At 39.7% G+C, this 15,756-nt stretch overlaps 1 protein-coding gene across 2 annotated transcripts in view; it reads right to left on the bottom strand.

The window, feature by feature from the left end:
• The window catches only part of EPG5 (ectopic P-granules autophagy protein 5 homolog), a 138,110-nt gene that overhangs the window by 85,075 nt on the left and 37,279 nt on the right, over positions 1-15,756 (bottom strand). For both annotated transcript variants that reach the window (XM_032654432.1, XM_032654431.1), the window contains exons 14-17: positions 12,490-12,654; positions 10,318-10,437; positions 9,269-9,528; positions 4,298-4,438 (exon numbers count right to left, since the gene is read on the bottom strand). In XM_032654432.1, the coding sequence (XP_032510323.1) occupies positions 4,298-4,438; positions 9,269-9,528; positions 10,318-10,437; positions 12,490-12,654 (686 nt within the window). The remainder of the gene's footprint in view (positions 1-4,297; positions 4,439-9,268; positions 9,529-10,317; positions 10,438-12,489; positions 12,655-15,756) is intronic.

The following is a 15,756-nucleotide window of genomic DNA, read 5'->3' as shown; positions in this document are numbered from 1 at the left end:
AAAACCCCTCTAGTTGAGGACCACCACTTTAGAATGACCTGTTGTTATCAGGAGCCTTCTTCCCCAATCACATGAGCCAATACATTCCCTTCCTGGTAAAACAAGCGTGCACTGAATTTTCATCATGTGCAATTAAGAATCTTGATTCGTACCCATCCTTAATTCCTTCCCTCCCCCAGCAGCTATTTCTTTTACCCTAATTCCGTATACCTTTACCATATACAGTTGACCCTTGAACCCACAGGGTTAGTGGTACTGACCCCCCATGTAGTTGAAAATTCATGTATAACTTTTGACTCCCCCCAAAACTTTACTAATAGCCTACTGTTGACCAGAAGCTTTACCAATAATATAAACTGTCGATTAACATATATTTCGTATGTTATATGTATGATATACTATATTCTTACCATAAAGTGAGCTAGAGAAAAGAAAATATTACGAAAATCATAAGGAAAATACATTTACAGTATTGTACTGTATCTATTGATACTGTAAGTTTACATCATCTGTTTACAAGATGAATCACCTGTCAGTACCTACATCAATACTGTCTTATATGTTATAAAACACTGTAGATGCTATACAGGCTAACACTACACATCAAAAACGAAAAGACAATGTGAAAAAGAAATTCATATTTATTTACAGGTAGAACAATTCCTGCACTGATAATGAAGAAGCAGCAATATGATTGCTTTATGGTAGCCTAGTATAATCAATACGATTGTTTCACAATCGTGTAGCCTATATACTAATGAATGAATCATTATAAAAATTTTGTGGCATAGAGTATGACAGTCATATTCATAATACAGTATTAGAAACACTGTTACATTTTTTAAAAAAAACACTTATCTGTGATGACAGCCTGATACACTTCCTCGATTACGAGAGAGGTATACTGTGCAGTAGTATAATTCTTTGAAAGCAAAGTTATAAAACAGTAAGAAAAACACAGTATTAATTTTATATTAAATACCTCTCACCCTATGCCTATGTAAGGATAGGCTACCCACTTCAATACCAGTCTGGCACAGCATGTGCTACATGATGAATACTTAGGTGATGATGATGACACAAAAACATCTCATTCAGTCCTTGCCATACGGTTGTCGGATTTTCACACAAAGACACACATATACACAACAGGTAAGTTTATCAACTGCACAGCATGATGACCATTTATTATGCATTAAGTGGAAGTGGATCATCATAAAGGTCTTCATCCTCATTAGCGTCACGCTGGGTAGGCTGAGGGGGAAGAGGAGCGGTTGGTCTCACTGTCTCAGGGTGGCAGAGCCGGAAGAGGTGGAAGGGAAGGAGGAGAGGGAGGCACACCTAGTGTAACTTTATACAAGTACATCGAAATTTCTAACTTCTTTGCTTTTTCATTTCTCCAAAAATGTTTCTATACAGTATCAATTCTTCCCCCATTTGCTTTAGTTTCAGTGCTCGTATCATAGAAGGGTCCATGTCATAAAAGAAATCAAAATCAGATTTCTTGAATAATCAGAACCTTCTGGCAGATTGTCTAATGTTAATGTTTTCTGGCACTGCTTCTTCTACGTCTTCTTCCTCATGATCTGGCACCGGTTCAGAAGCAGTCACGTCGATCAAGTCATCTTCTGTTAACTCCTCTGGTGTGGTGACTATTAGTTCTTAAATTTCTCTAAGATCCAAATCTTGAAACCCTTCCCCCACTCCCAGCCCCCACTTCTTTGCCATATCTACCAACCCTTTCATGATTTCCTTGATTGGTTTTGTCATAAATCATGAACTCATGCACATCTGGACACAGTTTTCCCCAGCAGGAATTTGTTTTGGGCTTGATGGCTTTCATGGTTTTCTATAACAACAATGGCATCTTCAATGGTATATTCCTTCCAGACTTTCAGGATGTTCTATCAGGGTTCTATTCCATAGTGTTGACAATCCTTTCCATAGAGTACCACGTACAATGAGCCTTAAAGGTCCTTATGACCCCCTGACCTAGAAACTGAATTAGAGACGTTGTCTGTGGGGGCAAAGGGACTGCTATGACACCTGCGGTGTTGAACTCGTGGGGTCTGTGTGGCCAGGGGTACTGTCCGATACCAAAAGAACTTTAAAAGGCAGCCCAGTACTGGCAAGGCACATCTTGACTTCAAGGACAAACCATTGATGGAAACAATCAAAAAAAAGGGTTCTCGCTGTCCAGGCCTTGTACAACCAAGAGACTGGCAGCTGGTATTTATCTTTTCCCTTCAAGGCTGGGGGGTTAACAGCTTTACAGATAAGGGCAGTCCTAATCGTAAACCCGACTACATTTACACGAAACAGTATAGTTAGCCTATCCCTTCCTGCCTTCAATCCTGGTGCTTGCTTCTCTTCCTTGCTAATAAATGTCCTTTGTGGCATTTTTTTTTTCCCAGAATAGGGCACTTTCATCTGCGTTAAAAACCTGTTCCGGGGCTTCCCTGGTGGCACAGTGGTTGGGGGTCCACCTGCCAATGCAGGGGACGCAGGTTCGTGCCCCGGTCCGGGACGATCCCACATGCCGCGGAGCGGCTGGGCCTGTGAGCCACGGCCACTGAGCCTGCGCGTCCGGAGCCTGTGCTCCGCGGCAGGTGGGGGCCAGCAGTGAGAGGCCCGCGTACCGCAAAAAAAAAAAAAAAAAAACCTGCTCCAGCAGATATCCTTTCTCCTCGATGATTTTTGTAATGGCATCTGGGAACTCATCTGCTGCCTCCTGGTTGACAGAAGCTGCTTCTCCTGTTATCTTGACATTTTTTAAGCCAAATTTCTTTCTAAAATTATCAAACCATCCTGAGCTGGCATTAAATTCTTCAGCTTTAGATCTTTCACCTTCCTTTTGCTTTAAGTTATCATAAAATGACTTTGATTTTTCTCTAATCATATTAGGGTCTACAGGTATGCCTTTCTTATAGCCATCCTGCACTCACACAAAAGCTACATTTTCAATATGAGATAAAAAGGTATTTCACAAAAAGTACAACATTTCAGAGCCTGCTGGTGTAGCTGCAGTGACAGCTTCATGAATTTCCTTTTCTTTTTTTTACAATGGTTCCTACTCTGGATTCATTTATCTTGAAATGACAGGAAGTGCAGCTGCAGACTTCAATCTATGGTACATATCATGCAATTCAACTTTTTCTTGTAATGTCATGACTTTGCTTCTTGGGAGCACTTCCAGAATCATTAGAGGCACTTCATATGGGTCCCATGGTGTTATTTAAGGCACTAAACACAATGAAAATGACGCAAGAGCCGCAAGAGGTCACTTTTTACTGTGATGCACAATTTACTGGAGAGACAAACTGCTCAGTCGGAGAAGATTAGCGTCACAAAGCGTGTTAGGCGGATACTCAACACTTGAGCTCACCTTCATGGCAACAGGAGGTGGCTACAAAATTATTACAGTAGTACAGTATGCAGCTGTAATTTAATACTGCACCTTTTATGTCTGTTTATATTTCTCTCAACCATGAATGGCGTCATGTATGGTCTGTGTTTGTGTGTGTAAGTTTTGATAAATCTTAACTTTTTATAATAGATTTGTGTATATTTTATGGTAGTAGATGATAGAATAGACTAGTAGCTACATTTATTTTACACATTCATGACATACTTTTTTCTTAATTTTTTTCAATATTTATAGGCTACATTAGTTCATCTGTGAGTTTTTTCAAATTGTCACAAATCTCCAAAAAATTTTCCAGTGTATTTATTAAAATATATCCTCGTATAAGTGGACCTGCACAGTTCAAACCCGTGTGGTTCAAGGGTCAACTGTAATGCAAATGCAATCTATATGCCCTAGCATGGCCTTGCCAATATTCTGCTTCATAACTTTGTGATTACCTCAGAAGTCTTATTTTCTCCACAAGATTATCAGTGTCTCATGTGATAAGCACCTCCCTGCGTATCTTCTCTGTTTATAATACTGCCCCATGCACACTGCAATTAAAAGCAACGTGTTTCGCTATTGCTACAACAGCAAAGCCATTTGCTGCTCAAGGTCAGAAGCACTATTCCCAGTTTCATGGAAACCACCACCCTTTTCAATACTAATAAGCTATAAGCAATCCAAAATTAAATGACAAAGGGAAGTATCTTTCATGACAATAAAACTAGTATCATTATTAGAGTCACTGTTCATCACTCTGCATTCTAAAATACGCAGGAAGTTTTCTGCCTCATAAAAAATACACTATTGAAATATCATTCCCTATATTATACTTGAGAAACCAGAGAACATAGTCATTTTGTACTCGCTGGGCTGTCCTCCACTTACTGCTCATTCTTTAGAAGGTAATACTGGCAAGGGTAGAACAAAGGCAGAATCTTATCCAGGACATGGACCACTGTTTTCAAATGCCTCGACTGGACCAGAATCCCCAAGAGTGGGATGCCTTCTGCACAGAACTTCTCAATGCTATGGAAAAAGAAAAAGGCAATGAGCATACGAGGTAGCCAGTTCATAAACTGATGTTCTTCCAATGCACTATCATACTACATGCTACCCAGATTATCTCAGGTCTCCAACCCATTTATGCATACCCAAACTTCACACAGAAATGCTAGAATCAGAACTCTAGAAGTACAAAGGAACTTAAAAGTTCATCTATATTATCATTTTATACGAAAGAAAGGTGAAGTATCATGGCCCAATTGACACAGTTTCCTGGTATAGGGTCAAATTGAGGACCCAGGTTTGCAAATTTCTAGTCCAGAGCCCTGGTCACTTTGCTTCTCAAATGGTGCTTCTTCTAAGAGTCATGGGGCTCTCATTGTCTACGTAGTCCCACAAGGTATTATAGCAAAGACTAAAAAATGAGCTCAATCTGTTTGTATAATCTGGCAGAATTTTTCTGAAATCAATGTGGCCTAGAAATTTACTTATTTTTTTGACTCTTCAGAGAATCTATCCTTAAGAAATAATCTCAAATATGGAAGAAAATATGACAGATGATACATGTAAAAATGTACTTTTCAGAATTATTCATAATTGTAAACTCACAGGCATAAATGACTTAATGTAAATTCTGGAAAAATCCATTCAATGGGAATATTACGGAATTATCTTAAAAGTATGCATATGATGGCCAAGGGCAACATGGAAAAATATTTCTGCTAAAATGGTACTAGGAAAAAACAAAACTTTATACTTCTAACTATAACTACTAGTAAAGAAGAGTTATACTGTACAGACAGGGAAAAAACAGGGATAATGTCACACTAAAATGCTCATTGTGTTGGAGTGGTAAAAAAGAGTGGTTTTTTCCTCCATTTTCCTAATTCTATAGTTTGGTTACACTGTTATAATTATGGGGGAAAAAAATCTTTTCAAAAAATAAAAGGAATAATGCAAAGATTATGCCCTAAGGGAAACATTTACAATATTAAAAGTAAAAAACAAAGGATATATAAAATTATGCATATAGTACAGCTCTAAAAAAGATCCAAGGAAAACATACTGAATAAAAATAAACAGAAAAATAAGCAATGTTTTATTACGATGAGAAAGATTCTGGGTGATTTTTTTTGATTATTGTTCTCTGTATTATCTATGACTTTATATTCATGTACAACTTATGTCCTTCACACTCTGCCCCCAATCCTAAGCCCATTCATAAGATTGCTTTAAGTTAGTTCTAGAATCATCCCAGATGACACAGTGGAGTTCAGCCCCAAAAAGAAACACTCTCACCCTCACGCCCACTCGGGATTCAGGAATCAGCACTAAACCAGGATTTACTTTAGAGAGGACTCACAGCATATTAGTGAATAAAGAGCTAAGTTCCAAAATAAATACAATTAGAAGAATCATGAAACGATTAAGTTCAGAGTACTACACTCAAAGAATCCACATACCAGACACTGTTCTAAGCATGTTAAACGTCTTATAACTCACTTAAGCCTCATAAAGTAAGTCTGATACTATTATTATTCCCATTTCATAGATGAGGAACCTGAGGTACAGGAAACTGTGAATGACACTAGAGCTACTAGAAATGATGTAAAGAGTGCCTTCCAGGGCTTCCCTGGTGGCACAGTGGTTGAGAGTCCGCCTGCCGATGCAGGGGACACGGGTTCGTGCCCCGGTCCGGGAAGATCCCACATGCCGCGGAGCGGTGGAGCCGTGAGCCATGGCCGCTGAGCCTGCGCATCTGGAGCCTGTGCTCCACAACAGGAGAGGCCACAGCAGTGAGAGGGCCACGTACCACAAAAAAAAAAAAAAAGAGTGCCTTCCAAAGGGCCTATATAACATCTCTCCCCTTCCTAGTACATCAATTCTGCCCTCTTTAACTGGCTTTCAAATTTGTCCATAATTACCTGGTGACCTCCATTCACCAACAGGAAACACAGGCTTCAGCCAGGAGAGTTTTGTCAACACTTCCCTTTCCCTCCCCCCCACCTCCACCCAGCCAGACAGATATCTGGTGGAATGAAATATGGAGGGGAGGTGGGGGGTGGGGAGGAAGAAATAGGTGAGGGAGGTTAAGAGGTACAAACTTCCAATTGCAAAATACATGAGTTACGGGTATGAAATGTACAGTGTGGAGAATACAGTCAATAACTATGTATTATTTTTGTATGGTGACATATCGTAACCAGCCTTATCGGGTGATCAGTTAGAAATGTACAGAAATGTTGAACCCCTATGTTGTGTGACAGGAACTAACATAGCGTTGTAGGTCAGTTATACTTCAAAAACAAATAAACAGGGCTTCCCTGGTGGTGCAGTGGTTAAGAATCCACCTGCCAATGCAGGGGACATGGGTTCAATCCCTGGTCTGGGAAGATCCCACATGCCGCGGAGCAACTAAGCCCGTGCGCCACAACTACTGAGCCTGCACTCTTGAGCCTGTGAGCCACAACTACTGAAGCCCGCGTGCTTAGAGCTCATGCTCTGCAACAAGAGAAGCCACTGCAATGAGCAGCCAACTCGCTGCAACTAGAGAAAGCCTGCGTGCAGCAATGAAGACCCAACGCAGCCAAAAATAAATAAATATATAAAACAAACAAACTCATAGAAGAAGAGATCAGATTTGTGGTTACTAGAGGCTGGGGGGAGGTGGGGGGGTGGAGGGAGGGGAAATTGGATAAAGGTGTTCAAAAGGTACAATCTTCCAGTTATCAGATAAATAAATACTAGGGATATACTGTAATGTACATGATAACATAATTAACACTGGTGTACATTATATATAAAAGTTGTTAAGAGAGTAAATCCCAAATGTTCTCATCACAAGAAAAAAAATATCTTTCCTATTTCTTTTTTTTAATAGATCTTTATTGGAGTATAATTGCTTCATAATACTGTGTTAATTTCTGCTATATAACAAAGTGAATCAGCCATACATATATACCCATATTCTCTCCCTCTTGAGCTTCCTTCCCATCCTCCCTATTCTTCCTATTTCTTTAATTTTGCATCTGTATGAGATGATGGATGTTCACTAAACTATATATTTCATGATATATGTAAGTCAAATCATTATGCCATACACCTTAAATTTATACAGTGCTGTATGTCAATTATATCTCAATAAAACTGGAAGGAAAAAAAAAGAAATACCTACCAAGTACAAGTTCTGGAGATATCAAGACAATGCCCCTACCATGTCCCTTCCATTAAGGAACACACAGTCCCAAAGGAGGAGGAGAAACGATTACACCTTAAGCACCCAGCTCAGAAGGCACAGGTGCTGCAGGGCAGGGGTGGGCGGCCCTTGGGCAGAATCTTCAACACCGTGGGCACTGATCACCTGGGGAAGGTAAGAGTCACTACTCTGCTCCTTAGCCCAGGACATCTCTAATTAATAAGACTCCTGGGCTTCCCTGGTGGCGCAGTGGTTGAAAGTCCACCTGCTGATGCAGGGGACACGGGTTCGTGCCCTGGTCCGGGAAGATCCCACATGCCGCCGAGCGGCTAGGCCCGTGAGCCATGGCTGCTGAGCCTGTGCGTCCGGAGCCTGTGCTCCACAACAGGAGAGGCCACAACAGTGAGAGGCCCATGTACCACAGGAAAAAAAAAAAAAGACTCCTCTCCAAAGCTTAGCTCCTCCATGAGGGTATCCTGCTCTAGTGATCTCTCCTTACTTTAAATTCTTTCTGCCCATACTCTTGAGAGGTTCCAATCTAGGCTGTACATTAGAATCACCTGGAGAACTGGCCCCTAGATCAGTTAGATCAGGATTCTCACTCTCTTCCCTGTATTGGTAGTTTTAGAATCACTACAAAGTGATTCTAAATGGTGGTTAGGATTAAGAACCAGAGCTCTATTCATATCATCCAGCCCATGATTATATTCTTCAGTACTGCCAATTGTTTTATGTCTCCCATGTCCACTAAGCTGTCAACAACCTGAGGACAGCTATCTAACAATTCCATACCTCTCCTATTTCACAGCACAGGCTGAACACTAATAGCTCATAGGACAACTGGCATCCCACTGAAAATATACTGAATGTGGAAGAAGATGTTTAAATCAGGTTGCTAAAAAGGTGTTACAGTGAATCTAAAACACAAGGATCAGAAAGTATCGGCCAAAGATGTTTAAGAAAACTGGATAGGCTAAATAAAATTAATATATTGTAGGAAAATGATCCTTAATGAAAAGGATTTTTAACCAACTGAGAATTCATGCATTCAGTTACTGACTGCACCAGATTCAGTCTTCATCACTAGGGATAAAATACCACAAGACAAATATGGTTCCTGAGTCCTAACCTCATAGAATGTCTCCAATAAAATTAAACAGACAACTACATTATAGTGTGATAAATGCTACAATGGAAGAAACAGACACAGCTATGGGCTCATACAAGAGAGGCACTTGACATGATAAGGCATTTCATCCCCTTGGGTAGGTTTAGGGTTAGCTTCCTTTATACCTGGGAAGGCTGGGTTGGGCTGCCATCACTTTGAACAAAATTCGGTACAAGTGACCAATTATTTTTATTTGATCACTATTCTGAGGAAGAGACTCTGTCTACTGTTGACATAAAAGTTCCACACTGGATGATAGGTATAACTCTCTTGATAATGCAACAAGGGGATTTTCTGTTACAAATCCATGTTATATGAATTTAGGCAGCACTTCCCCATGATAAGCTATTAATCGAGGCTTATTATTTGGCCCTGATTACCCCTAGATAGATTTGATGGAGGCCTCAGACCTTGGGATGTGAAAGATAAGATTCCAGAATCACTGACTACAAGGTTCAGCAACCCTAGAAGTTCAACACAAACACTGTACCTGTGGCCCACAGCCGTCATAGCTAAGGCCAGATAACAGCCAATGGGCATGCCCGCCTTAACAGCCTTCAAGAGAGGATGAAACGTGGGTGACTCTGTCACTTCAGGCACAGTGCTGGAGAACAGAAGAGTTGCACAATTCTGCTGTATTCCATAATCATTTTTGTGCAGTTTTAACCTCAAGATCAAGTTCCAGGCCCATTGGTTAAATGAGGTCTCAGGTGTCTCTCCATATCGAACAATACTGGCCAAATATGAAACCTAAAACATTTATTTTAAACCACATTAGTCACATACACATTAAATCAGTAAGCTCACCCACCCATCTCTTTTTGTGATCAACAATGACATCAAAAGAAAGGACATAGGGCCTCCCTGGTGGCACAGTGGTTGTGAGTCCGCCTGCCGATGCAGGGGACACGGGCTCATGCCCCGATCCGGGAAGATCCCACATGGCGCAGAGCGGCTGGGCCCGTGAGCCATGGCTGCTGAGCCTGCATGTCCAGAGCCTGTGCTCCGCAACGGGAGAGGTGGAGAGGCCACAACAGTGAGAGGCCGGCGTACCAAAAAAAAAAAAAAAAGAAAAGAAAGGACATAATGCTTACTGGTACTCAGTGTTTACAAAAGTTGGTATGCAACAAATCTTGTGCTGGTAAAAAAATTTAACAACGAGTTGGAGCATAGAGGCCGATTTATAAGGGTTTGCCCACTTTGGTAGCATAAAAACTCCCACCATGGTCAACTTCAAGCCACCAGCAGGTTAACAATCAGACCTGCAAAGTTCCTAAAAATGTAACAATCAGTTCTCCAAGCCGGTATGAGCCAGCACCAGCACACCGCTGTAGCTCAACTCAAATTCCATAATACTAAAATGGTCATATGGAGGCTACTTCTTAAAGAAAAATCTTTCTCCAACCATAGAACTCAATGTCAATATCTTAAATTGCCAGAAATGTTCTTAGGAAACCTAAGGGTAAATATTGTAACTTTATCCACCCAGGTCATTTATAATAAAGGTTTACGTCCTCAATACATAAAAGAAGGAAATACCTGCTTCATACTTTCAGAAAGAAACCCAGCATACGGCTTCTGTGCAAGGTACTTCTGGTACGCCTCAAGAATCATTAAAGCTACTTCAGCATGGACTGCTTGATCCAGATGAAGAGTCCCCTTTTAAAGAGAAAAATCATCACAAACATGTCATCTTGAATTTTTTTGGTTATACCTTTGAACTAAAAGATTAGTCAGGATAGTAAAAAAGAACCTTGGATGCAGAAGTTTAATTTTCCAAAGCTCACACCCCCTAACAATGAAATTATAAAATGACAATAGGAAAAAGAATTGAAATCTTTAAAGAACCACTACACTGCACCAGTTAGGTGTGAGCCCGAGTCATCCCCAATCCCAGTCATAAAAGGTATCTTTGAATGCAACCCCCAACCCCCACCCTAAAATCTCCATAAATACTTTGGGTTACAAGTTTAAGGGCATTGTTAAGAACCAGGAAGATGCTGAATTATTATTAACTAAACAGAAAGATACTTAATAATTTAAGTCTACATTCCCTTTTCTTGTTCTGTCATCAGTGAAAACAAAAAAATATTCAACAGCACAGGTAAAATACTCCTTCAGGGGCTTGAAGTTGCCTACCAAATTTCCCACCCAATCTTCCTTTACAGCCTGAAGAAGTACATTCCCTAAGCCTCCGAGAGAAGAGCACTTTCCGAACGCTAACAAAAGAACAAGGAGAGGGCTTCCCTGGTGGCGCAGTGGTTAAGAATACGCCTGCCAACGCAGGGGATACGGGTTCGAGCCCTGATCTGGGAAGATCCCACATGCCGCGGAGCAACTAAGCCCGTGCGCCACAACTACCGAGCCTGCGCTCTAGAGCCCACGTGCCACAACTACTGAGCCCGTGTGTCACAACTACTGAAGCCCGCATGCCTAGAGCCCGTGCTCCGCAACAAGAGAAGCCACTGCAATGAGAAGCCTGCGCACAGCAACGAAGAGTAGTCCCCGCTCGCCACAACTAGAGAAAGCCCGTGCACAGCAACGAAGACCAAAGGCAGCCCAAAATAAATAAATAAAATAAATAAATTTATTAAAAAAAAGAGTTCCTACTTTAAATGAACGAGGAGACACTCGAGGAGACTGTGCATGCAGCTCTCTGGAAGAGGGGGGCTGGGGCTTCTGTTCACAAGCCAGAGAAGGCGAAGGTGGAGAAGAGCCCCCTGCAGCTCTCACCCACCAGCACTTGAGTGAGAAAAGACCCCGATGAGCCCATGAGCAGACCAGGTGGTCAGGGACACCCTGGAGGAAAAGCTCCCTGGTTTCAGTTTCCTCATCTGTACAACAGGGGTCATGTTCACGCCAAGCACACAAGACGCCTGAGAGGACTAGATGACTCGCTCAAAACAAAAGCTGGCAGATAGTTAGAGAGGGCTGAGTTCTCTTCCATTTTCCCTTTAAAATGTTTAAATATTTTGATCAAGAAGCTAACTAATAAGGCCTAGGGTAAGAAGGCAGAAAGATCTTAACAGTCAAAATGCCTTGATATTGCATCTTTGGAGACATATGATAGGTAGCAAACTCTTAATAACAATAAACTATTATGAACAAAAACTACCACCACTAAGACCTTAACATGTGCCTAGAACTGTCCTCAATGTTTTACATGTCCTAGCTTGCTGAAACCTTACAACAGCCCTCTGAGGTAAGCCTGTTAATGTGAATGCTTACAAATGAGCAACTGAGGCCTAGAGAGTTCAGGAAGCTTGCTCAGGGTCACACAGCCAGGAGGTGGCAGAGCTGGGATCAGAACCCAGGCAGGCTGGCTCAGAGCTCAGGCTCTTAACCAGTACACAGTGTTTCGGAAGACAAGTCTAACAATGATACACAATACAAAATGTACAAGGAAAAAGGACCAGAGGTAAGAGTGGCAATTAGGAGGAACTGCAGTAAATATCCAGAAATAAAACAACAGAAACAAATGATCCAAGGAAAAAGGGAAGAATTTTCAGTGTGGAGCAATTTATCTTCACTTACAGGATGCTCACTCTGCAAAACAGAACTAATTAGAGAAGATCTTAAACTCTGATGCAGCTAAAAGAATTTGCAGACCTTGCAAATGATACTCAAAAATGTTAATGTTTTGAGAAAATGTTTCTTTGAAACTGATGTGTGTGGACCCTCCAGTCTCTAGGAAACGGTTTTAATACATACCTGTTCACCAAATCCCCAATTTAGTCCTTCTAGAATAACACAGGCCAATTTATTCTTCACCGTTGTCAGGTTATAATTGAATAACCAATCCCGAATCACAGCTATCTCGGAGGCAGAAGGTCGCCAAAGATACAAAGGTAGTTCTTTAAACAAGTATAAAGAAACCTTATTTAAAAGAAAATGATAATAATTAAAATCAAGACTTAAGGACAATCCTGTATTACTACAATACTATATCATTAAAGTGCTTACAAAATTTTTCTCCAAAAGGAAGTGGGGTTTTGTTTTTTAGACAGTGAAATGAACAACCAAATCAAATGAATATTAAAACTAATGATACACCAAAAGCACATTTTGCAATCCTTTGTAAAGGTCAAGCTTTTTTTCGTATGTAAACTGGTACACTTCCATTAAAAAAAATCACCATAGTAAGATCCAAATTTAAAGTCATGATAAATCAGTGGAAAGTCATTCATTTTACAAAAAGACTTAGCACTTTAAATAATTATTTCTTCTACATCATTTAAAAAATTATTTCTATTAGCTTCAAAGCATTCTAGGAGAAAAAAAGCATTCTAGGAAGAAGATACAAGGAGTGGATGGGGGTAAAGATAAACAAGATCAACCAAGAGTTGGTATTTGTTGAAACTGGATGAGAGGTACATAGCAATTCATTATATTGTTCTCTACTTTTTATATATTTGAAAGATTATATAATAAAAGCTTTTTAAAATCCTGTACAAAAAGTCCATAGCACCACTTTTAAATAACATATCCATGTGCAAATTAAGATAAATCTGGGTTCACTTAATACAGTTTGGTTTAAGTAAGACTAATCAGAAGAGCAGTTCATAAATAATGTCTAGAATAATGCTGTCCAATGGAAATCTAATGCAAGCCACACATGTAATTTTTATTTTTCTAATAGCCATTTTTAAAAGTCAAAAGAAACAGGTAAAATTAATTTTAACAATATATATCATTCAATCCAGTATGTCCAAAACAGTATTCCAACATGTAGTCATCACAAAAGATTACTGAGATACATTATTCTTGTTCATACTAAGCCTTGGAAACCCAGTGAGTATTTTACACTTCCAGCACATCATAATTTGGATGAGCCACATTACAAGGGTCTATAGTCACATATGCTTGGTGGTTACTGTATTGGACAATTCAGCTCTAGAACATATAACCAAGCATTTTTTAGGTTCCTGCACTACTCCAAGTTGGAGGCAAAACAAAATTTGAAAGAACGGGAAAAAAAATTTGAAAGACGAGTAGAACGAATGCATTTTAAAAAGATCCTTTCTTTCCTTTGCATGTGTAGTGTGTGTGTGCAGTTAGCTAAATTTTCAGAAGGATTTGTTAATAAAGGTCTTGAATATGCTGAATAAAATGGTAAACTAGCAATCTAACAAATAGAAAAATACTTCTTTAGCCTGTAAGCATCTGACAAAAAGAACAAAATAATGGTACTAGAACAATGAGTATAGCAATGAGATCTGTCCAGAAAACCAACTATCCCCAGCTACACAAAATAATGGTATAGGGGCTTCCCTGATGGCGCAGTGGTTGAGTCTGCCTGCCGACGCAGGGGATACGGGTTCGTGCCCCGGTCTGGGAATATCCCACATGCCGCAGAGCGGCTGGGCCCGTGAGCCATGGCCGCTGAGCCTGCGCGTCCAGAGCCTGTGCTCCGCAACGGGAGAGGCCACAACAGTGAAAGGCCCGCGTACCGCAAAAAAAAAAAATAAATAACGGTATAGCATATATCTACACATCAAGAATAAAAGTGAAGCTACCAAGAAAGATCTCAGGGACATTAAAAAGGGAACATTACAAAAACTCTTTGCCAGTAAATTCAACTAGTTAGATGAAATGCAAAAATCCCTTTAAAAACATAAATATATGTATATGTATAGCTGATTCACTTTGTTATAAAGCAGAAACTAACACACCATTGTAAGGCAATTATACTCCAATAAAGATGTTTTTAAAAAAAAAAACATAACTTAACCAACTGACTCAGAAAAAAATAAAAATCTGTATCTGTTTAAAATTTTGAATTCGTTATCAAAACACAAAGAAAACCCTAGGCCCATATGTTTTCACTGGTAAACTCTATCAAACATTCAAGGAAGAATTATAGCAATCTTACAAAAATTCTTTCAAAAACAGAAGAGGAGGAAATGCTTCCCAACTCATGTTACAAGGCCAACATGACCCTAAATCCAAAACCTAACAAAGATATAACAAGAAAATAAAATTACAGATCAATATCTGTCATGAATATATATGCAAAAACCCTCAAGAAAAAATATTATCAAATTGAACCTAACAATACATAAAAAGAATAATATATCATGATCAAGTGGTTTTTATTTCAGGAAACAATGATGGTTCAACATGTGAAAACCAGTCAATGTAATTCACCACATTAACAGAAAAAAGGATAAAAATCATATGACCACCTCAATGGATGAAGAAAAAACAAGTAAATACCCATTCATGAAAAAAAAAAAATTCAGCAAACTGGAAGTAGAAATTTCTCAGCCTACCAGAGAGTATAAATGAAAAACCTACAGCTAGCATTATACTTAATGGTGAACTTTGGAACCCTTTCTACTATGATAAAGAACAAGACAAGGATGTCCACTTTTACTAACTCTATTCCATACTGTAATGAAAAGCCTAGTGCATTCAATAAGGCAAAAAAAGAAATGATTAAAAAGAAAGAATCCTAATAAGAATTCCCAACAAAACAGAATTTAAAGAGTGTATTTTAAAATATATTTATGCTTTCACTGAAAGTCAGAAGATTGCTAATTTTACCTGAAGAGGATGTTAGGAAGATGCATGAATTTCACTAACAAAAGTAGAATGTCCTCTGAAGTGAACCCATGTTTCAAATTATAAAAAAGACCAATAGGAAAATATGTTATCCATTTGCAGGTTGTCATCAAAACTTATCTGAGTTCTTTCCTTTGAGATGTCCCCAAAGGCTTGGTCCTTATCAACAACTATTCCTAACCCAGAGCAATACCCACACATCTACATATAGCACAAAGGATTGTTCCTCTCCTGCTGGGCCTCCAGAAAAAGTTACCTTCAGACACACCCCAGGTGTGTCAATGAATATTTAGGTCCACAGCCACAGCTCATTCCCAGGCTCTGGAGCTAGGAACTGATTTCAGACTAGCCCAAGGTCAAAGCAAAAATATTCAAAGCCATCTTGTTCATCTGAAGGCAAGGGGGCTTGAATAA

This window comes from Phocoena sinus, chromosome 14, assembly GCF_008692025.1.
Source record: "Phocoena sinus isolate mPhoSin1 chromosome 14, mPhoSin1.pri, whole genome shotgun sequence".
Lineage (NCBI taxonomy): Eukaryota > Metazoa > Chordata > Mammalia > Artiodactyla > Phocoenidae > Phocoena > Phocoena sinus.
The sequence above is the reverse complement of the archived record's forward strand: the minus strand, read 5'-3'. Positions and strand labels throughout refer to the sequence as shown.